General features: G+C 38.7%; 1 protein-coding gene across 1 annotated transcript in view; it reads right to left on the minus strand.

Annotated features, from left to right (window-relative positions):
• Positions 1 to 10,502: 10,502 nt before the first annotated feature.
• scat (VPS54 subunit of GARP complex scat) overlaps positions 10,503 to 25,666 on the minus strand; it is a 112,467-nt gene continuing 97,303 nt past the window's right edge. The window contains exons 17-20 of the mRNA XM_067153860.2: positions 24,447 to 24,706; positions 17,673 to 17,874; positions 13,237 to 13,389; positions 10,503 to 11,731 (exon numbers count right to left, since the gene is read on the minus strand). Coding sequence (XP_067009961.2) covers positions 11,620 to 11,731; positions 13,237 to 13,389; positions 17,673 to 17,874; positions 24,447 to 24,706 — 727 coding nt within the window. The 3' untranslated portion in view covers positions 10,503 to 11,619. The remainder of the gene's footprint in view (positions 11,732 to 13,236; positions 13,390 to 17,672; positions 17,875 to 24,446; positions 24,707 to 25,666) is intronic.

A 25,666-nucleotide genomic window follows, 5' to 3' on the forward strand; every position in this document is an offset into this window, starting at 1 on the left:
TAAAATATCATCATCCAAATGGCAAAAACAGCAGTGTTTCAAAAACATTCTTAATGTGATTTAATATAAAAGAAACTCAACTTTGCTCTTCTTTTTCTCTGTCAAAGCTGTCAAGAAAGAGGTGTGGGAAAAAGTACTGTCCACCGGCCGCCACTGCTCGTAATATAGTTCCTCTCCAATTTTCTATCCAGTTATTTTCACATTGAGGTCTTTAATTAATTGCCATGTCATAAGAAAATATGCTAGGATGTAATAATGCAGTATCAACTCTGAACTGTATTGTGTATGCTCTGAAATTTAACTACTGGTATTCCATTAATCCAGAAAGTTAATTTGGAGAGTAAGATGGTAAATATGAAATAAAGAAACATCAATGGTCTTGCAAATGAAAAGAGTATTAATCTCAACTTCCAAGAATAAATAATGTCAACTCTTCACTGTTTTTCTGAGAGGAGCAGTGAGTTGAACGTTATCTGCCATGTCAAGTTTCTGAATAGCTTGTCTTTGGGAAAGTAACAGCAGGAAAATGTTGCATAAACAATGGGAAGTTTCTATTGTATGGTACTATTCCAAATGATTGAACACTGACAGCTTTGTTTCTCCAGATAATGTAGTTCTAATGGCAGATCACCTCAACATTGGCAGATTCCAGGGAGAAGTAGCTGAAACTGTATGTCTCCAAATTTCCTTTGAAAAAACTGGAGTAATGATGTCTGAGCACTATAATATCACAAGATTTCTCTATAACATTGCATTTATTTTCAAGTATATTGGCAAGATCATTTCCCTCAGTGCATAAGAGGAAATAGACCTGACATATCAAAAAAACACATGCAATTTGCTTTTCACCTCTGTAAGTGATCTTACGGCAGGCCAAATACTGCCAATACACAATGCTCTATATGGCCCATGGTGAGGTAGAGAGGATCCAAAATAAACAGGAAATTCTAATGAAAGATCCTCTGCCTAAGTCAAAATACTCAGAGGCCAAACGCAGAGCCGAACTCTAAACTTGAAAAGCTCTTGCTTGTTATGAAGAAGTATCATCTCATATTTTACGGTCATTACTGTCGAATGCCTAACACCAGCTTGATCTTCTCATTACTTGAAAATGAAGGAGGATCAGAGACACTGGTCCAAGAAGTTCAGAACTTGGGTACATGGGATGAAGAATCTTCTGGGAAGTGTGAAGTCTGAGGAGTGAAGAACCCCATATTCTACACCAAGACTGAAAAAGGCTGACAAAGAGTTAACTGTGGCTCTAGGAGGCAGAAATGATATGCAATAAAGTTTCATCTTTCATAAGAATTAATGCTCTTTTCTCATGCCCTGTCTAAAGTCTGTGTTGAAGGACTCTGAGATTTCAGTCCACTGACTTGTCTTATCTTTAGGAGCCCAAGTTCCTTAGCTACCAAACAGCCTCTCTGCACTACAATGTTCCAATAGGCTTTCTTGAAACAACTCATTATCAAAATGGCAGTAGTAAGATGTATTACCACAATAGTTGCACTTTCATTTCTATAATTTAATTACAAATAACTTTCTCTTCAAGCTGTACAAGTTCAGTATTTTCATAAGAAGCACAGCAGGTAAAATGGAAGAAAAGTAGTCAAACCTCAATATCTCAAACTTCCATTACTCAAATTTTCAGTATCTCGAAGTAACTTAAATTTACTAGTCATTTGTCCTATTCACGTGTATTTATTTCCCTATTACTTGAAATTCGTTTACACAAATTTCTTGATTTCTCAAAGCAAACATTTCTTCCCCTGAAGCAAAAAATACTCTAACTCAAATTTTGTACAACATTAACTGTGCAATACGGCATTTGTGGTTTGTGAGGAACAGTTAACTAGTAAAGAAAGGTTTACAGTGATACTCGGAGCTAATATGACGGGAACTGAAAAATTAAAACTTCTGATGATCGGAAAATTGGTGCAGTCTTGCAGTTTCTCAGGTGTGAATTAATTACCGGTCACGTATGAAATCAACCCCCAAAGACGCAGATGACAAGCTCCATTTACGAATCTCGGCTGCATTCTATTCACGAGAAGTTTCAATGTGAAGGGAGGAAAGGTGAACAGTAACAAACAGAAGAGACTAACGGATTTTTTCCAAAGGTGTTAACCGAGGCATGTTTCTTGTTCCGCTACTGTATGTACTGTATCCTGTCTTCTAAAAAGTTACTATAATAAAGGTTATAATTAAAGTGATACCGTACAATAGAGTGTGTTTGTATATTTTTAAACACTGTTAAAAATAATGCATTCAGTATAAGCCCGTAGATACATATGATCAATTATGTGTTATACATGCTCGAAAACCGTATTCTCTATATCCCAAAATTTCGACAACTCGAAATAAAAATTTAGTTCCTGAGGTGATTCGAGATATCGAGGTTCCACTGTATGATTAATATAAACGTTGAGATAGGAAAAGCAGCACAGAGTAAACTTTGACTCTTGAAGGGAAAGGTAGGTGGATAATGTTCTCTCAACCAGTGTTGTGATTCTGATTGACTGAAATTTTATAATAACCATCAGAAAAACTTCTTTTGAGTCCTCACACAGCTTTTTGTGACTTTTTTTGAATCTGAGTAAGCTAGTGTCTACAACAAAAATTAAAAGGACACATTGAAAAGTATTTAATGAATAGGAAAATGAAAAATTATGCACAAAAAGCAAAGAAAAAATAACTGTTGGGTTTTACCTAAGAATGAAATCTTTCTGACACATTTCTCCAACCAAGACACCAAATGGAATAAGCTTCAATCACAGAATTCTGTTCCCTGGAGTTTAGCCACTGTCTGAACTGAAGAGGTGAAAGTCCAATGACACTGTGACTTCCATTCATGCAGCTAAGAGGGATGTAATCCACCCTGAATATAAGTTTTATGCACAGCCACAAGTTCACTTTTGTCACAGTCACAGTGCGAGGGCACCACCCACGGAAAGTGCTTATGGATATTGAACGTTTTAAACTTCTATTTCATTAACTAGTTTAGGTCTTGTTTTGTAGTTAGAGAACAGTGGATCGAAGAGTGATGTTACAAGCAGTGACAGCGAGACTGATTCAGATGTTTGTTTATCGAGCAACAGGGTGCAGCAACAAATAGGCACCAATACAAGACTTTTTAACACAGAAACTCAAAAATTGTAATGGTAATTATTCACAAAATATTTACTGTTTATAGCATCTTACAAAATGTACATAAACAAATATATTCAGGGGTTTAATGCAGAATACTTACCAACATTTGTTGGGAAAATTTTTGAAAATAATTCTCCACAACCTATGTTTACAAAAACATTAAAATTCACCAATTAAAAACACTGAGGGGTCAAATGAAGCAACGAGAGCAATCCACCTACCTTACAAATCATCCAAAGAGTTATTCTCGAAGATTTACCGATCGGTGCAATAAAAGCATAATTACAGTGTGTTCACAGAAAAAATAGCCCACAGCATAACATATTTGCTTCACTGAAGATCTATTTTAATGGCTCTTATTGTACCCTGATAGCAGGTTAGGAAAGAGGAAATGCAGATAGAGACAAATATTAATTCATAACAGCTACACATTCATCCATATACCCGTACACCAGTCCCCGCTAGGGATTATCTGGCAACAACAAGAACACTGTATGTTAAAAGCTACTGTAAAACTAGATGTGAATTATACATCTTTTCATCTTTGAACTAAATGACTAGACATCAATCAGGAGTTGATTAAATTTACAAGACCCTTGCTTTATGAAGAGTAAATACAAATATTATACACTACACAGCTCATTTCCATATATAATCAGACAGTAACAACTCTGTCTCGGCAACTTCATTGATAAAACTGAAACCTCTGTATGCTGTTGTCCAGGGTGCGTCGGGCTGTTGTGCTGCATCCTTGGCTCTGTGTGGTCCAAGAGATAACTGATAGTGTGAAAAATGATTATGATGATGCTTGTTGTTTAAAGGGGCCTAACATCTAGGTCATCGGCCCCTAATGGTATGAAATGAGATGAATGCAACGACAATTTAAAAGTACAAAATTCATCCACTGACCAGAATTTAAAATGTGATGATGAAGAATGAATGGATGAATATGAATTTAAAGCAATCAGTGGATCCGACCTCCAATGCCTCACCTTCCCAGAAACTATATTACTAACCAAGGGACTGCTTCCTGAATCGATGATGCTTGTTGTCTAAAGGGGTTCAATATCCAGTTCAACGGTCCCTCATAATGGGACTTACCGCTAGTAAAGTAGAACCATGGTACTTCTCAAGTTGCGGTACTAATCAAAGGTAGCGTAAACTCACAGTGTTCCAAACATTATGGTACTACTCACACGTATTGTACGTCGTACAGGTAATGCAGACCTACTGTATGGTGTTTCTCACATAATGGCGCCACTCGTAGGCAACGCAAACCCATGGTGCACCTCACAGGCAACGCCCAGACCCGTGGTGTTTCTCACATAATGGTACTAATCACAGGTACTGGAAACCCACAGTGAACCGTTCTCTGCTGCTACTAATCACAAACCTACAGTGTACCTAACATAGTGGTACTATTCACAAGTAAAGGCGACCCATGGCTTTCTCCGCGTGATGGTACTAATCAGAAGTAGTTTCATGGTTCTAATACAATCATCCCTTGGTCGCCCCTTTTAGTCACCTCTTAATGACAGGCAGGAAGTACCGTGGGAGTATTCTTCATCAGAAGACACGCACAACCTTTTGATAGCAGGCATTGTGACTTTACGGACTTTCCGGGATGTGAAGCGATCGCATGAACGCTGCACTCAATACAGCAAGGTAATGAAAACCTAGCTGGCTGATAAATAAATAAATGAATGAATAAGTAAATAAATTAAATAAATAAATAAAAAACCCAGAATAACTGACCAATCAGATAATGAGATCTTTTATGATCAGGAAAAGTACAGTGCGCTGCTATCAGGAGGTGAAGAAGGACCTGGAAGAAATGTGAATACTGTATAAGGAATGGAAATCAGCAACACGGATGCTTACAAGTCGAGGATCAAGGCCACCAAGAGGTTTCATGGAAAAGTTAGATCCCGTACCCAAGCACCATGAACAGAAGAAAGGAGGATATTGCAGACTGAAAGGATGAAGGAGTACCGAGTGAGGACTGAAGCCCAGAATCAGATGAAGCTGAATTTGAATTAATGCGGTCCATAGTCAGCCAAAACAAATGAAGAAGAAGAAATAAATAATCCAAGTGCCTAATCCAAACCTGGGCATTGGCAACCCAGTCAGAACCTGGACTTTACCTGCTGTAAGGAGGCTAGTTTCTTTCTGCTCCTATAACCAACACCATGTGATTACCCATCCAAGTGGTAACCGCACCTGACGTTGCTTATTTTGAGATCTCTTGGGATCCGGTCCTTGAGCATGGCTGTACCGTTGGCTAAGGATGGCATAGACCTTCTTAATGACCCCTGACAGTTACTGACAGGCGTAAGGAGTATCGCCACTTGTGGACGCTCTGACAGCGCTCCGTGCCACAGGATGCCTGGGTACAGAACCGGGGGCAATGTGTGATGTCAGTATTTTTTCTGCACCAGTTACCAGTCTGTCGTTCATTGACAGCAAAATGCAAGGAAGCATCTGATATTTGGTGAAATGGATATTAAAAATTCAGCATGCAAATTCCACTAAAATAAAAGGAAAATAGTTTGTAGTTTCTGTGAATATCTTCAGGAAAACTAAGTCCCAGACATATTTCTTTCTCTAAAGCACATTTCGGACGCAGTTGCAATATATTTCAGTGAATCTTACACTAACTTCATCAAGGTCATCTCAGTTTGTACGGGCAACTTCTGATAACAAGACCACATCTCACTCAGTTCGATCCTACCAAATATAAGGAGTCGCAGCAGCTTAGAGGCTGATAGTTGATACTAAAAGCGAGAAGCGATCTAGAAAGAATGAGGCGTGTATCAGAGATATGTTAAAAGAGAGAACAATTGTTGCAATGACATATTCATGGTGAGTACTGGCTCTAGGGTTGCTACATCTCCCCCATTTACCAGGTTCTCACATGTTTCTTAAAATTATGCATAGGAATCAAAACTCTCTATTTTGTCAATAACTTGATACTTTCAAAACCTTCTGGTTACAGTTTGATGTTAAACTGTTCTGTTTACGAGCTATCATCTTTCTTCACTCTTGTATGTGGTTGCAACACAGGAAATTCTTCTAAAAACATCACCGGTGGAGAAACAAGCGAGGGTGACAACAAACTGAATTTTCAACAGAACAAAAAGAAGGTTCGACATACGTGGGTTTATCTTCCAAAACGAACAACAAAAATTAAACTTAATTAATCCCAAATGGACAGATGCAAGAAACAGGAGTTTTGACTTATAAAAGCACTGTTACAAAGTTGTCATAAATGTCAGTTATTCTTTGTAGCTGTAAGGAGATTTTTAACCTTTTGAAATCCAAACTATATTTTGTCAACGCAGTCAAGTCAAATTAAGCAGACATTCTGCAACGAACCTATCCAGTTGAAGTGCATACAGTAAAACCTTGTTAAGATTTTTCTGCCGGGAACAAGGAAAAAGAACGTGTTAAGGGAGAAAACGTACTACTGAATATACAAATAAAAACCATCCAACAGTTGTGCGGAAACACAAGACACTATTTTTTCCGACATGAGGGCAATTTACGTTGTGTATCCACGGATACAGTGAAAATAATACCTACCATTTCTAAAGATGAGAGGAAAGTATTGAAAAGTGTAAAAAACACAAGAAACAAATATAAAAACATTTTCCGCTGGGGCTTACAAGATAACAACTGTGCACTGATAGGTGTGAAAAACACCCGACAACAAACATGAAAACATGTGCTTGGGCCCCAACAAAAATACTGAAGTATTATTGCGAATCACACTCAACAAATGTTAGTAGAAGCCTTTTACTTTGGACCAGTGGGTTATTAAACCTTATCTTCTCTTAAGACAATGAATTGGATGTTACTCTCAACCATGTTCAATTGCGAGGAATTACCCTGGCTGCTATTTTTAATCCGGCAAAACTTCGACCAACTCAGTAACTGACTTGAAACTCGAAGGTGGGAGTTTCATAATAATAATAATAATAATAATTTTATTTGCTTTACGTCCCACTAACTACTCTTTTACGGCTTTCGGAGACGACGAGGTGCTGGAATTTAGTCCCGCAGGAGTTATTTTATGTGCCAGTTAATACCACTGGACTGAGCCAGGATCGAACCTGCCAAGTTGGGGTCAGAAGGCGAGCGCCTCAACCGTCTGAACCACTGAGCCCGGCGGTGGGAGGTTCAACATTTACATCTTTCCATGCTTAACCCTCGAACTGATAGTTGAAATAGCTCTAACCGGTGGGTGTGCACCACACATTTGCAGTACCTGATGTATATCACTCTGACACATGAATTATTCACAGAATATGCAAATATAATACACCAAAACATTCAGCATGAACTGGTCTATTTGAAAAACAGTTTGGATTTACTCTCAGTTTAATATTTTAAAAAATTTGTCTGCCCCTTTAAATGCCTCCTCAAAAAAATATTTTAATTTCACATGAAATATAAATGACTAATCAGTTTTTCTGAAACTTTTTGAATATGCACATATAATACAATAAAAAATTCAGCATGAACTGATCTATTTGAAAAGCAGTTGGCATTTATCCACAATTTAATATTTTAAAACATTTTCTTCCCCTTACAATGCCCCCTCATAAAAATTCACAATTATTTTTTACTTACACATCAAATATCTAAGCACAATAATCAGTTCACAACTCATCACCACTACCATCAGCCTAATCATTCTTCTTCCTCCTCCTCTTCCTTGGGTCAGCCCTGAAGACAATGAATTGGATGTTACTCTTGACCATGTTCAATTGCGAGGAATTACCCTGGTTGCTATTTTGAATCTGACTGTCCATGGATTCCTACGTTACATCCTGGGCACCTCTCTTCTTCTCTGCTCCACACATGTAACATGTTCTTTCACTTCAGCATGGCAATCTGGTGAACACATGGAGGTTTGAATCTCCAGAAGGTCCAGGAGTCGGTGCTGGTGCTTCACCTGACAGAGACTCTACCAAACTGACAATGAAGTTACATCGACTAACTGGTTTCTCAATGTTACATTTATAGACCGTGTAGGCATTGAGAACAGCCATGTCAAGAAAATTAAAAATCTTCTTCCAAAATTGCCTAGTAGACTTGTTGCAGGTAACATGATACACATTTGTTCTTCAAATCAACACCTCCCATGCCTAGGTTGTAAACTACCTATCATGACTGGTTTTATGCTTTCTTTGCCTTTCTTACTGGTGACAGACTTATTTACAGCTGGTTCTGCAGTAGAAAGGCATGTTACAGGTTTCCTACTTCTCCTTTCTAAGTATTTTATAAGCAACATGCCTTTCCTGAAATAAACTGTTTCCCCAGCCTTCAGCTAATGTGGAAGAAGCTCCTTTGGAATTAACTTGGAATTTACCCTAACTGTTCCTGTAAGAAGTGTGTCCTGGTGTAATAATTCCTCAGCAAGGGGAATCTTTGTGTAAAAATTATCAGTGAAGAGATAGTATCCTTTGAGTAAAGCAAATTTTATCATTAGATCTATCACCACACTGTGTGCCAAACCATGTTCACCTGACACTGAAGTTTCTTCCACTATGAAGTTCTGAATGAAAAATGTAACCCGTAACAGATTCACAAATTTCAGACTTCTTTATTCTCCACTGTGAATGTTTCTTGTTAGGCACATACTGTACATATACTGAACGGGTCTTCATTCCTATCATAGATTCATCTACACTGACATCTCTTTGAGGAACATAGTGTTGTTTAAAATTAAAATTGAAGTGGTCACTACATATATGGTCTGACTTTATGCCATGGATCAAATCCAGGCTCACCACGATTAGTTGCAGTTTTAGGACTGAGGTGTAAAAATCTACAAATCAGTTCAAAAATAGCAAGTGGCATGCGTTTACAAAAAAAATATGGCAAAATCTGATATGGTCTTTGGTCCCAATAATGGGCAATATTCTTGCGAGGTGTAAGTCCCATATTCAGACACACATATTCAAAACACTGACAGTAATAGGCTGCCATTTCTTGTATGTACTGAACATGTGTTGTTTTATATATTCTTGTTTGTTTTCCAAGAATGTTTTGGCGTACTTGTTTGTTGCATGCACAATCACTGTCCGTAGATTTATTGTAAAAAAAATAAAAATTAGTACTCAACTGGGGATGAATTTCTCGCAAGAACATTCCGGGGACCTGGATACCTAACACTAAAATCAACAGGCTGTTCATAACCTACCTTAGGTGGCACAACTTTTATCCATTCTGCTGAAGTAGGCCTAGACAGTTCATCATCGATCACATTATCATTGGAGTCACTATCACTGTTACTATCTACACTATTTACACAGTTATCTACATTACTGTAATTACCAGTAACACGACTTGACTCTGGATTTACGTTTATGTCACCTGGGCTAACTTCATTACGACCATCACTCCAACCAAAACTACTATCATCTAAATCAGACTCATCATTTGAATTTACTGATACATTTAATTCTATGACAAAATCTTCATCATTTAATTCCGAAAATATAGCCATCGTGCGTGCATGATACACAGTAAACAACGAAAGCAAGTCACATCAAAATCAACACATGTTTCAAAGCTGTATGAATTGCGACCTTCATTTGTTTCAAATATATCACACGTAAATGGATGTATTTTACAACAACAAAAAAAACTTTCCAAGGAGAAAACATACCCGATGAACACTGCCATCTGACGGAATTATTCACAACTTTGTCTGGCTGTATTTACTGGTAAAGTAGACCTAACGATCTATCATCAGCGGCAGTTGAGATAGGTGCATACCTGCCGATATATCGTCAGCTTGGAATAATAACAATAAGTTAATTTATTAATTTGACCACCTAATCAATACAATAAGTCTTGTCTTTGTTGATTTACATTGACTAAAATGGTACATGTTTCGCCTTGTATATAGGCATCATCAGTCATTGCCTTAACCTTGAAATAAAATCAGGCACCTGATTTACATACAAATAAAATAAAACAAAATTATTTTTTAAAAAGCCTTGAAGAGACTTGAACTAAAATTAACATATGGTAAAAGACTTGTACAATGTTGGTTTTAAAGATATTGCAATGAGTGAGGAGATTACAATTATTGGTGAAAGTATTTGCAATATTGACATTGGAAGGCTCCTATTATAATTAAAATGAACAAAGCAACAGTCTGTTATAAACAAGTGGTAAGATTGCTATAAAATTATGTTGACCTACCAGCGGTTACAATTAGACAATGACGAAAATTACGATCAAAATCGTTTCTATTCAAGAAATAATGTTGAATAAAATAATGTCAAAGGATGGCCAAGTGACCTGTAATTATTTATTTACATGAGATAAAAGTCGAAAGTCAATGGCATATGGTGAAGTTGTGGTTCACTTTGATGAAAAAATACAAAGTTGTTAACTTATTGTTATTATTCCAATCAAATATCATCAATACGGATCAAAAATTATATTTATCACATGTAATATCGTCAGCTACCAGTTCGAGGGTTAAAGATGCAGACGCCAGTCCACTATCTGAGAGATTTTAATTTTGTGTTTCTAAGCAAGGAATTTCACGACTTTTTCCGTATCCATAACCAGGCTATCACAAGTCAAATATGCACTATAGGCTATCATGTGACAAATATTCGCTACACTTCACTGTACCACTCAAAAGAAAGTAAATTTCTAACTTCTGAACGGAATGCTAAATATAAGCACAAAGAGGTTCGCTGTGTTGTTCAGCAAGCAAAGTTGAACATCCCTGAGGCTAGCGGTTTGCTTCCCAAAGACGCAACTTATCCTCTGAAGTTTAGGAATTCAAGGCCTTTTCCCCTAACCAGGGAACTGTGGCGATGGCTCTTACCCGAGTTGGAAAATACGTTTCTTTCACAAGGGATGACAAATAACATTTTCAGGGCTGGGGAAAATGTGATTGTACTAAGCAGTAATAGCAAAAATTAGTGATACATTAAGTCAAGTATTATTACACAGATTTAATATGATGAGAATTGGGACTTTGAACTTACGACGTGCTAAGCAGGAAAACTTGTTCATGAGGAACGCACTAATGAGGTTTCACTGTATTTAGTTTCCTAAGGCCATGCAAAAATAAGTTTTCTGAAGTTTTATCTCCCTCATATTCAGCTTTAAAGTCTGGCAATCCTAACAGACACATTTTATTATTTCACAAAAGAAGGACTGCTTTACGCAAAATTACGTGAATATGGAAATGAGCTGTGTACACTGTTTTCATAAAGGTAGCTCTTACCCAACTGTTTATTTGTCCAGCCATTTTCTTGATGGTGTGATAATATAGCACAGGCTATGAACTTGGAAATGTTAAATCTGCACACAATTGTGTCTTTCAACATTTCCATAAAGTGGAAAGTATATGACGGTCGATAATATATTGCACAGCAATACGGAGATCTCGAGCCATCGCTGACGTACGAAGAACCATTACAATGCCTTGTGTTACCTCGTGTCCCAGATATCCTTCATCGTTTCATCTTCTAGTTCCTCCGGAGGAAGTACTTTCAGACTCTTCAGAGCCTCCAAGTAGAAGGTAAGTTCAGATGTAACTATGCTGTAGGGAGGAAATGTGAACAATGCATTAGACAGACAGACATGCCATTAAGTGTTAAACATTCTAATCAGGGATCTATCAATAATCTCAGATAGAAACCTACCTTGAAATATTGGTAAAAACATTCACATCCTACAGGAAGCTCATTTACCTAAACTTAGCTGCGAGCTTTAACTGGAAGGTACCGAGTTAAAATTGAAATTATGAGAAACATACTTTCACAAATGCTCTGGATGTTAGTGTTATGAGTGGGCAGCCCTAATTACTGGAGGAACATGTGCACACATGCTGCAGTCCACCACTTGTTTGAGTATCTTGAAGTGTTCAGAGATGTCCAACTGCTACCAACACACTGCTCTCATGCAAAATATTCCAGGTTTGGTGCTGAATCCTGCACATTATAACTCACAGTTAATTTCTGGTGAGTGAGTTTCCTGAAAGATTTAGATGATATTAGAAAGAACAAAAAAGTTTTAGTATTTACTTTGCGCCCCACTTTTATGTTTTTCGGAGATGCCGAAGTGCTGGAATTTTGTCGCACATGAGTTCTTTTACGTGCCAGTAAATCTACCGACATGAGGCTGACATATCTGAGCACCTTCAAATACCACCGGACTGAGCCAGGATCGAACCTGCCATGTTGGGGTCAGAGGCCAGCGCCTCAACCATCTGAGCCACTCAGCCTGGCAATTTTAGAAAAATTTCATGCTAAGTTTAGATATGAGATCATTGATACTTCCACTGTAAGATAATACATTGTGAGAACAAAGAAAATCAATTTAAAAAAAAAGGACAAACATGGCACCTACAAGAGATAATACAAAGGAACAGTTGAAGAGCACATTCTATATGAACATCTTTATGAGTAACTGCTCTCGATCTGTTCCATAGATTAGGCCGAGTGTCTTTGTATAACTTTACACTGTTACAAACTTCACTGTGATCCGTAAGGATAGTTATCAGTTACAAAAAACTTTATTATTTAAGATCAACCTAATCGATACTTAAGTTCCTTCTTCTTCTTCTCCTTAGATGTCGGCTGTCATCAGGACGATCTCAGAGTGCAGGTACTAACCCCATACCATGCTCGTAGATTCCGTAGCCAAGACATTCTGCTTCTTCCCCAACTTCTCCTTCCTACAATTTTACCTTGCAAGATAAGCTGAAGCAATCTGTATTTATAATTTTGAATGTTATGTCCAAAGTGCTCGAGTTTCTTCTGTTTTGACGTTGTGCATGACCTCTAGCTCTCAGTGTTACGTATTCTGTCAACCAAAGATATTATGGGTCGGCATCCGTAGCACTGTCTCAAAGGATCAAAGCTTTTTGGTGGTGTTCTCCGCTAGAGTCCAACTCTTGGCACCATAAAGTAAGGCAGAAAATACATAACACCGAAGTAAAAGCATTGCAAACATTAGATTCCAGGATATGAAAGGCAGGTTCTACCCCAAACTGGTCACACAATGAAGCAGTGTAAGACGACTTCATAAAAAACTCTCACTCACCCATGTTGAGGACCTCCGTTGTTAACGATGCCCATTTTTGCCAGTTGTTCCCGCAACTTCTCTTTGAATCCTCGGTGGACCAACATGTACACATTGGACACTTGGTCTGGAGGTAAGATGTTGGCTATAGCTTCGTGAAGTTTGGTAAGGTGCCTACAAATGACAGAACCAAAATATACACAAAGTATTGATAGCATGATTAATAAATCATTCAAATTTTAAGATAAATTGCCAATACTGATTGAAAATAGACTTCCCTTCTTTCCAGTAAGGTGAAATAATAAACAAGTGTCAGTCAACAAAGCCGCAGTTTTGAAATATGGAAGGACTTTCGAATGCCAGCATTGTGACAACAGGGCAACAAACATTAAACTTATCTTCGTTCTAGAGCAAGCAAGCAATAATGTGTAATCAATCACACAAAGCCCATGTATGCAAGATTTGAGGGTTCTCAACAAAGGTTCAGCTGTTCAACATCCCTGGAAACACAAGAAGACAATGACATCTGCATCTTCCTATAATGCCCATTTTCAAACAGGTGGTTGGAGTTGCTCACATCTGTAGGTTTAACCTTCAAGTGCCCCTCACATGACCTCTGAGTGGTGCTAACTGAGCAACAGTGATCTGGCTGCCAGTCTATCTTAGGATCTCCTGGCTACCTATACATGACTTCCCAAACAAGAAAACGACTCCTTTTCAGAGCTCTCATCCACAATCTAGAATGTTTGGACATTCCATGTGAATACATCAGCTTACCATACAAGGTATCAGCAAATGAAAGAGTGATTACCTCTAATTACCAAACAGTGGCCTCTCTCCTTTTAAAATCACTGTTGGTGTCCTTCAGGATTCATTTCTCTCTCCACTACTAATCATCCTTTGCATGGACACAACAATGGCCAATGTACAGTTCCCTCATCCCTGGACACTTCTGTAACCAGACGACTGACTCAAGACAACCATCCGGCACTCCAAAATCAGATGCAAACTTGGAAAGACTAATGGAGAATGGCAATAATTTCAAAAGAAGAAATATCAGGAAAGTGGTCCTCAAAACCAGTGGCAGCATCGACGACCAGGATTTGAAGATAGCTTAGATCTCTAATAACATCCTTAAAAGATTCACCTGGACACCTGGATGTGAGCATGTCTCAAGTCACTGGTGTTCTATGTGACAAAAAATGTGTGAGCATCTGAAAGCAACAATTCATAAAACAGTTATCTATAAACTTTCTTGAAAAAAAAAAAAAAGGGACAGACTTTCCACATAATGGAGATGAAAATACTGCTATGAACTACGCAACAAATGACAGTGTGTGTCTAAAGCTTGGTGTAGCCAACAAGAGAGGCTCGACTTCAGTGGTACAGTCATGTCACGAGAAAAACCTAGAACTCTGTGGCCAAAACTGCACTCCCACTCAATCCTGAGGATGTGCACCCTGTGGTACACCACTAAAGAGGTGAATGGATATAATTAGGGATAACAGGCGTAATGTGGATCTTAACCCTGAAGACATCCACAAGAGAGTCCTGTGAAAGAGACATCACAAAAAAGCAGAAATGGCTGCCAAGGAGATGGATGTGCACGATGAAGATCAGTTATGGAAAAGAGCCCATATTCCAGGATACACTGCAGTAGGTGCAACTTATATTTGTAGCACTATCACTGATACCAAGATGCTGTCTCAAAGTATAGAGGAGAACATTCAAACTGTTGTATACAAAGTACATGATGTCACATATCACTAACATTAATAAACCACTAAACATGCCTTGGCCTAAAACTGTTTTGTCTACTAATGAACATCCTTCAGCTTGCATAGGGAGATTTAAACAGCCATCATCAGGAATGCAATTATGATGTGAATGATGAATGTGGATTGAAGCTTGTTGACTACATATACATACGTAATCATTATAGACCATTATGCCTTTCGGCGTTCAGTCTGCAAGCCTTTGTGAATTTACTAAACATCACCACAATCCTCTATTTGCAACTAGTGTTGTAGCCTCATTGACTGGGCGGAATAATATTGATTTTATATTCAATACCAAAGACAGAGGAAAATTCTAATCTGCAAGCTGGAGATGACATTATTATTATTATTATTATTATTATTATTATTTGCTTTACGTCGCACTAACACACATAAGTGGCAATGATGGGATAGGAAAGGACTAGGAGTAGGGAGGAAGCGACTGTGCCCTTAATTAAGATACAGCCTCAGCATTTGCCTGGTGTGAAAATGGAAAACCACAGAAAACTACCTTCAGGACTGCCAGCAGTGGGGTTCGAACCCACTAGACATGAGATTATAATCCAGATCAAGCTTTCCCACTACCAACATATGTTGAGGTAGGCCTCCAGACGCATCTGAAAACTCGTGAAGGGTTTATTGACCTTGTTACGGAGTTGTCCGTGGTAGGTAGAGGTGAAAGAAGGTGCTGGGATGAACAGGTCTCAAGCTACGAAATTAAAGTTAATTTAAAATTTAACAAGGTTATATTTTCTTTGCAAAATCAAGAAATAACAAGAATGGCAGGTACAGAGTAGCAAAGCAACTATTCGAGAATGTACAATTACAGAGTTACAGGATTTGGGCTCCGAGAGCCAGACACACAATTCTTGAGCAATGAGCCCAACTTTCCTTCTATACCAAGGTTCAACAAAGGGGCAGAAAACCCCAATCATGCCTAGGAGCACTTGCTGCCCTTTACACAGTAAAGCCTCCTCGAGGCACGCAAAAACAAATTTTTATTTTGGAAAGAGCAACCCGCTCTCAAAGTTCTAGCCTATCAAAGGCCACACCAAATTCCACCTTCAAGCTGTCCTCCAAGGACATAGACACAGGGGTACAAATACCCAACCTACTGAGGCCTATGAAGTGAAGAAACAGAAATATTACATGGCCTCGACAACATCAACTTGAGAGGAGGCACAACTGCACTCCTAATATATTTTACTAAAACCTACTTGGCACTAGGCCGCTTATGCAAGGGCTAATCCCATACTAAAGAGGTGACTTATATAAGAAAATGATTTAGATTACATTAGAAGGGAAGAAACGGTTGTGAAAATAAGTTCACCTCAAAGCAATATGAGTGGGGGCTCGAGAGGGTTAAGCACTCTCTATCCCAATTTGTAGTTTAAAAAGATAGAATAGATACCAAGTGTTTTTACATTTTAGGGGAAAGTTACATGGTAAAACGCTTCGGACCTGCCCCGAGAGTTAAATTGCTGAGCTAGCAAGAAAATAAGTTATTAAACGGCCATTACCTGGTGGTTGAACTGCTGCCCGAAGAAAGAGGCGCTACCCGCCCCCTGCTACATAATTTACACACTGATAGCTGTTACTGAAGTGGCCCGGAGACCCGAAAATCAGCAGTTTATATACCCTCGTGGAAATTTCGAGGCGTTTCAGGAATGAGAACACCCGCCCACAATCATTTATTGCTTAATAACGAAAACCCCTACACTAGATGAAGAAGAAACACATTATTGGTGGAAAATTAATTACAGAAATTCCTGATTGGACAAATTCAAAACAAGGGGAAAGAAAGGGTGAATATTGCCAACTTAAATAAGGACTGAAAGAAATTTAACAAAGAACAAACTTTTGAACCCAAAATTTCTCCAAAAACACAGTTATTTCACTTTGCACTAGGGTGCACCATTGTAGTTCTTCAGTAGTGTCCTCTAGAAGAGAATGTTCACACTTCTTACTACAGGCAAAACAAAAATACATCGAAAATGACACTGTTCAGAACACTTCAAAATATACAAGTAGTGACATCTTCTGAAAAACTTGAGAATTAGCACTGTAGTTAAAGTTCAGGCTTCCTCCAGTAGGAGAGTTTCAACTGGCGCAAATTTTAAATTAGCGGCGCGGAGGTGTACCGCCCAGTACAGACCTAATCAGAGCTTTCGACACTGTCTGGAGAGACAGAAAATTCCAGGCAATTCTGAGAGATGAAACAAGTTTAGTGAGAAAATTAAATAATATTTCACCTCACGGTGCTGTCTCTCTCTACTCCTGTTTAATCTGTTCATAAATGATCAGCCTGGAATTATTTCCAGAAGGTTTTGTTATGCTGATGACATGCAATAGCAGTATGCAACTGTCAGATGCATCAAACTGCATAACTCTTCCCTGTCACCAAGAACAGGGGAACATGCATTTATTGCAGAATGATGGGCAGGAACTGTTCCAAAGTCCATGTCTTGAAGAATTTAGCAATGTATTACAGCCTGATCATATATGAAAGGACTTTTTCCCAAATGTGAGCACAGAGAAACCGGAAAGTATTACTGCTGCATCACTGTCCAATCACTGCATCACTTTTATTGTGCTGTTTCTATTCAAACTTCCAGGACAAAATTCATGAAAGTATTTATAGGGTAACAGTTTCTTAGAATGAATGAATGAAGCACATACCTGGAGATGTTGCGGAAGGGCTGCGAGGGTACTGGGGGTCGAGCCTCCCACTGAGCCAGCTGACCTATAACCAGGATGCTAATTATGGACAGGACCTTCTCATCCACTTCTTTCACATGTGACTGAACATTCTTCTTCACAGCGTCGAGTGCATTCACTCCTCCAGCACTTCGGTAGGACTGGTTCTGATTTTCTATGAGACCTGGAACAACAACAAAATCAACTCATCTCTGCAAATATAGAAGTCAGGTTGTACATAAAATATGCAAGAATACACTAAAATTCATTTACTGGGATAATCCATATGAAAATCTACAGAAGGGTCCAAAAAATATGTACACACTCTTTGATAGTTAATATCTTTGGAACAAAATGACATATCGTTGCAAATCTTGCACAGTAGCATAATCCATTGTTTTCTCAACAGATGATGAAGTCCCGTCAATGGCACGACAATCTTGGTGCAGGTTCTCCAACACATGACAGGGCAGCAATGAACGAAGTAAGATTATCATATAAGCAATGCAAGGCCGTACTGAAGTGGTACTGGAAATACGAAAACATGGAGTACAACAGCAATGGCGTAATGTGTACGGAACTCAAGCCACTAACACTTACGACAATTCATCATATTCGGGATAAATCTGAAGCCGATGGTACTGTTCAGTATGCGCATAAGAGTTACGAGGAACCATTGAGGCATCCTGTGCGGCTATCACACCAGCAAAACTGACAGCCGTAGTTTGGTCAGCAGTTCGGTGGCATCGGCATTGTTTGGGTGCTAATGGGGATCACTTTGAACACACAAAATAACCTTCCCCCTGTGCAAGAATTGTAATGGTATGTCATTTTGTTCCATTAATATTGACTAGTAAGAGCCTCCGTGGCTCAGACGGCAGTGCGTCGGCCTCTCATCGCTGGATACCGTGGTTCAAATCCCGGTTCACTCCATGTGAGATTTGTGCTGGACAAAGCGGAGGCGGGACAGGTTTTCCTCCGGGTACTCCGGTTTTCCCTGTCATCTTTCATTCCAGCAACACTCTCCATTATCATTTCATTGCATCTATCAGTCATTAATAATCACCTTGGGAGTGGCGACCCCATTGTAATACTAGCCTATATATGTTTCATTCATTACATTCCTGACCCAGTCTAAGACTGGAAAACTGGTTGTAGGTTTTCATTTTCAGTATTGACTATTAAAGAGTGTCACATTTTTCTGGACCTCTCTGCATTATGCTGTTCCTTTTCTGTTAGAAGAATACAGTAAAACCTCGTTAATTCGAAGTCGTTGGGACTCAAAAATCAGACTTCGAATTACGTGATTTCGAATTAACCGCCAATCCGCAATTCAGAAGTACCAACCTTTGCCGCGTTATAAAATATTCTAAGGCCCGTTACTGCATGCATTTAACCTTGATTCACAGTTTATACCTTTCAAATGCCATGAAAAAAGAACTATTTCCAAAATGTATCCAAGAAGGTGCATTTACAGTATTCAAATAATACACTCAGATATCTCACTGGTAAACCTCACGCAACGAAAGAAAGAAAAAAAAGTACGATTCGAAGACGAGGAGAAATCTATGCACGCTTCCATGTGCAAGTGCTTTATTGATTGGATTACTATACTGTATGCATTTTAGATGCCTTGTATTTACACAGAAAGTACCCGATGCCCTTAAAATCAAACTTTCCTATGACTCTATCCTTGTACGATTTCCCGCCGTGGCACTTCTCTCGTACTTCAGAAATGTAAACACTTGCCGCGTCACGAAGTATTCTAAGACCCATTAATACATGCAATCACCTCAATTCACAGTTTAAACCTTTCTAATGCCATGGAAAAAACTATTTCCGAAATCTATCCAACAAGGTGCATTTACAATGTTCAAATAATGCACTTGGATAAATCATTGACAAACATAACCTCACGCAACGAAAGAAAAAAAATCGCACAATCCAAAGACGAGGATAAATTATGCCGGTTCCCCTGTGCAAATGCATTATTTTTTGGTTTTCTTTACTGTTTGCATTTTTATTATACATGCTTTGTACTGGCATGGAAAGTGCCCGACGCTCTTAAAACATTGTGGCTTATCGAAGTTTCCTATGACGAGGGGATAAAGTATCTCGCTTCCATGTGCATTGCAACGCACTACTTTGACCCCCATCCCCCATACTACGATTTCCCGGCTGGCAATTTCTCCTTTAAAACCATAAGACCGTTTGGGCTCGCATTGAAATAAAACAATGCAGTTTCACCGGCAATGTCAATTTTGTTCGGTGCCTTCGAATTTATTATATTTGCCACGTTTTTTCGTCAACTGTCGGCATCGCCAGTGTTCGCGGATTCTGTTTTCCCGCACACTGTATGTTGCGTGATATTACGGCGTTCCTTAGAAGATTGAACACAAAATAATTCCGATTTCATTCAACTTAGCAATCATGAAGCGCACTGTAGACCCACCGAAGTGAGTGTAAGTGCGGAAAGCTACCCCTCCACGTTCCGGAACGCACGTTCTATTATGACGCGGAGCGGATACATTTCGAGTTGAAATTACTCTGTAACATACTATTGTTTTAAAATGTAAAGGCAGTTTTGAATTAAAAGTCTGAATTTCGGTAATGGGGCCGACATTGTACTTCGAATTACGAATTATCCGTATTTCGAATTAAACAATTGAAATAACATGCAAAACTGTATCTCATGTTTCCGGGAACGAGAGCTTCTTCGAATTAGGCGGGATTTTGAATTAACCGATTTCAAATTATCGAGGTTCTACTGTATTCCTCTCTAACATATTCTGACTGAAGTGCAAGCATAGCCCACAGCAGCAGAAATTACCTTCTGATCACAGTCTGTAGTAGACTTTGACAAGAATTAAAAATCAGGAACAAACTAAGCACACCATTACAGCGTTGTGTAATAAAAGGGTTTGTTAAATAGTAGAACAGTCACACCTTTACAATACAAGTTCAAAATTAAGGTCGACAATACAGAAAAGAATACGAAGATTTTTACTTGTAATATAAGGTTCTCATGGAGATGGACACAGAAAGAAGTCATAGCTAAATCACACCACGGAATGGACAAACATCCACAAAGCCCAGCATTGACGAGCGTTTGCCATCGTGGCAGTGGCAACGCCTCCTCCTAGTGCCATAGCCAGTCCCCTAGACTTTGGGGATCACCCTGAAGAAAGTACCCCCCTCTTCTTTGGCTAATCCGAAGATTTGATCGGTGTTGCTGATGCCATCCAGGTTTTAATGTTTTAGAGACATGACATTGATGGTCTACCAACGCCTGTAAACTGTATTTTCCACCTTGTAGAACATGGCCTAAGTATGCTGTTTTCCTGGCTTTGATTGGTATATTTGCCAGCTCTAGCTGTCCATAACACTTCATTATTTAAGGGATCTATCCAGGGTATTCTGAGCATTCTGCTAAGTAATGACATTTCAAAGGCCTCTAATCTGTTCATAGAGAAAGCTTCACCAGTCCAAGACTCTACTCCATAAAGCAGTGGTGCCCAGATACAACATTTCAACAGGTTTTGCCTGAGTCTAAGGTTTAAAGTATCATCACAAAAGAATGAACGCGTCTTTTTGAAAGATCATATAGATATCTTTTTCAGAGTGCACATTGTCTGTTATGATGGGTACTTTAACTGACTTGATTCTATACATTAAATATATAATGAAATACAGGCACGTTCATGGTCGCTTCTGCTGATTCCATGAACTTAGTATTTTGTGGTGTTGATAATAATCATAATATCCTAATCCATTGAGTTGAACTCTACTGAGCAGTTCTTGAAGATCTTCAATGGTGTTACACATAATTAGGGTATTATTTGCATACAGTAAAACCTTGATGCATCGTTTTACAAGGGGGAGGAGGAAAATGACAATGGATGCACCAAAACTATAAATACGGGTAACAAAAAATAGCGGGAACACAAAGTAATAAAATACGGGAGACATAGCTCGTTGTGAAAATCTCATAATAATAATAATAATAATAATAATAATAATAATAATAATAATAATAATAATAATAACAACAACAACAACGATGTGTGACCTTCAGAGAGGCCTGATACAGGTCTTTTGAGTTGTCGCATGATAGGCAATCTATGCGCCTATGAAAATGTGGTCCTACAAATCATGAATTCTAATGCCAAAGTCGGCACACACACAGCCCCTAAACTGTCAGAATTAACTAAGGAAAGTTAAAATCTCCAACCCAATCGGGACCCCTTGGACCAAAAGACCAACATGCCCTAACCACTTAGCCATGGAGCAGAACATACTATACATAATGACATCTAAATATGGCAACCACGATATAGGCCTACGCAATGAAAATAAAAAGCGTGAATTTTATAGAGTTTCGTTTCACTTTTCTTTACATCTTGTAATAATTGAAAACTTTTAACGTTAGTTCTCTTATTGCAAATTAATGATATACGTGGATAGTATGCCGATAACCTGTATTTTGTTAAAGATTCTGTAGACCCTTCGCAGACTTTACGTTAGAGATCCAATGCGGTGCGGCTCGGATGATGTCTCAGAGGTTAGAAATTCAACACGGCATGTCTTTGACGATGTTACAGTGGGGCTGCCAACTTAAGAACTAGTTACAAGATCAGGCTAGCGAAAATATTATTGGTCTGGCTTGGTTAGGTACGGCTTGTAACAAGACAATTGGGCAGGGGGCAACAAAGCAGTCAACAGGCATCTAGCATCCCACACACTCCACAAGGTACGACGCGATTAATCACCCTGTGACTAATTAAGAAGTACCCGGCACACGCTGTGACTATTTTAAACTGTGCAATTTTGTTATTTTTAACCAAGATGGCAGTCCTAGCTGGCCAATAGCAACACAGAAAATGGTGGCAATCTGAGTTTTTAAAGTGCCTCCGTTTTAATTCCTGTAAATAAGAATACTTCTACGGGTCAGTTAGTGGGTCGCGGCGAAGCATTGGCGCTAGGAGACTCATAGTGAGGTTGCGCGTGAATAACCTGCGCATAGCAGTCCAGCCTACAAGATCCTTGCTCAAGGCTAGCAACTCTGAATCGCTCGTACATTTAATAATCCTGCCTTTGGGTGCGGTGAGCCCGTATTACTAACAGCATATAAAATGACTGAGTGCGAGTCGAAACAGTTACGGCATCCCCCCAAAAGTGACCTGCAGTTTCTGGTGTTCTCGTCCTGGGGAACTGTGAAAAATAGAAAACTGGGGAGATCCTTGATTCACAGCCCAACCCAGAAGACTGGAAATGGGAAATGAAGGAGTAAGAAGAATATAAAAATAACCTCTGCGAGCTTCTTCGACATGTATATGCCAAATTAACAGGTCAGCCCAAGTCTAATGAAAAAGTAGGCACATAAAAAGTAAATTGCTTGAAATAAGGTTTTTCAATTTCTCATGGTACATATTTTATAATTCTTAGTGCATATAGCCTGGTTTTTCAATGCATATGAATTGACCCCCTAGCAATTATTATTAGCGTATGTTAACACACACAAAACAATACAAAGATTAAATATACATGAACAGAAAGCAAAAAGTGACTGGATCAGTGGCAGTAATGTAATGAGAAGTGTCTGCCAACATAAAATAAGTGTTCCAATGGTTTCAAGTATATGCCTAGTCTTTACAGACTATGTACAATTTTTTAAGAAGTTCCTTGTCTTTACTGTTAACCCTTTCCACTCAAATTATTTGTAAGTCCTGATTTCTCCAAACTCTTATTTATTTCTATGAGCATTCTTCATATTTTAGAACCTGGTTTTAAGTACTGGTTGTAACAACATATTCATGAAGCAACTGTAAAATTAATGAATGTATGGTATTTACATGACACAAAGTAATGTTTTTCACTTTCTTAACGGTATGTCTTGAGTGTGTGGAAGAGTTCAAAGCAAATGCCCGGATGGAGCCCTGGTTGCTTATCCAACCAGTCTTCACTAAAATAATCCTGCATTTCTGCCTTACTGTTCATCCCCATGTTGATAATTACACCAATAAATGCTTTCAGCTCTTCTGAAGTCACAGCTCTCCAAGAAAACCAGATAGATCTCTTCTGGAGTGGGGTATTTTGCTGTACTTTCATTTCAGCAAATTTGTTTATCTCATGGACAATAGAGGTTAGCAACTGATCAGTAAAAAATGGCTGCCAGTACTCTAGTTCTATTTTACGTACATTGCCACAACTTATGAATCCACTGACTAACCTGTAAGGAAATTTGGGTAATCCTGCATGACCCATTCTCCACAATCTCCAAGGTATGTTTGAAGTCAGCACTGTATGACTGGGACCAGGACGAGTCATAATACTATCGCCTCCTCCATGATTTTTGCGACGCTGATATCAACATCGTCACTTAAATCACTAATGGATATATCACTTTCATCACCAGATTCAAAATTTTCATCACTTTCATGGTCAGTATTATAAAAATCAGCCGAAATAGATGAAAAAATCTCAGCTTCGGTCAGACTGTGTGCTACCATGTTGCTTCATGTGACTGCCTTCCGTTGTCAAGGAAACGGAGCAATTTTGCCGAGCAAAGAGAAACTAACACACTCCTATTTGGTTTCTTTCGGTTTCCGGAAGGGACCAGCACTTACGAAATGAAGTACAAAAGCCCTGGCATGCCAGGTACCCTAGCAACGAGTGGCGAAACACTGGGTCGACACATGAGCGGAAAGGGTTAAACAACAAAGACCTTAGACCCATGAATCCAGTCTGAATACTTACCCTGGAAATGTGTCCTGACATACGGCAAGAGCCAGAGCAGCAGTTGTAGTGCTCGTGAGCTCAGAGCGAGGTTAGTGCTCGTGATAGTCTTAAGTCCCGCCACCTGAAGAGCTCCAGCACCCAGCACGAGCTGACAACACTTGGAATTGAACAGCTGGAGCAGCTCGGCAAGATGTCGGCACAGGTTGTGAGCCATGAGAGACAGGTCCTCGGCACACGCGCAGTACTCGGCAACCATCTTGAGCATCAGGAGGACTGTCCTAAAAGCACGAGACGGTTCACTGAACTAAATGCTTTATGAACATATACTGTATACTTCATACCACTTCATACCACAAAGTTTTATCTCCTGAAAGGCAACATAGTCGAAATACTGAAGATGAATATAATTTCCTTTGTATTCACTTTTCCTAATGTGGCTGTAGTAGTAGTAAATTTTTTATAATAGTTGCAAACAATTTGACAATGCAAGGAGCTGAATATTTAAAAGATTGCATAAGTTTTATGACTTAACAAGAACCGGGTAATAATTGATTTAGTCTGTGTATTTCAGTTACATAAGCTTTAAGGTATACACACAATTGTAAATAACATAAAACTTAGTTTAGAAGGTCCTGTTTATGTACATACAATTAGTATAAGAATTTTAATGTAGCTATCAAAAATGTCCTGCAACAATCTCCTAGGCTGATGATGGCAAATTAAGTTGCTGAAACCGGTACCAGAAATGACATTAAATAAAAATGTGGTGTTTTAATAATTTAACTATTTTGTAGTGTTGAACAGGTGGGAAATCCTACCCTTACCTTTGATTGTAAATTTCGATTCAATAGGACCAAAAATGAATTTCTTGATATTAAATAAAAAAATTTAAAAAACGCATGAGTGGATTTATGTTGATCGAGCCTTAAGTGTCCTCATCACAACTCCGACTGGTGTAAACAAAAGTCGGGATAACATGTTTTAGCAATAAGTGCAATGATAGAAGTTGCTAAATCCCTACAAATAAAGGCTGAAGTAAACTATTGTTTAATTTTAATAAGGTAATGAAATAAAATAAAAATGGGGTGATACTTCTCCTTTTCAAGATACAGTGGTGTGCATAACTAATTTCAGAGGTTAGGATATGTATTTTCGCATCTTGTTAAATTTCAGAAAGGCTGTTCCCATGTAAATTGATAGTGAAAATGTTAAGCTGCGTTTACACTAGTGAAACTTCC

The sequence above is a fragment of the Anabrus simplex genome, chromosome 9, assembly GCF_040414725.1.
Source record: "Anabrus simplex isolate iqAnaSimp1 chromosome 9, ASM4041472v1, whole genome shotgun sequence".
Classification (NCBI taxonomy): domain Eukaryota; kingdom Metazoa; phylum Arthropoda; class Insecta; order Orthoptera; family Tettigoniidae; genus Anabrus; species Anabrus simplex.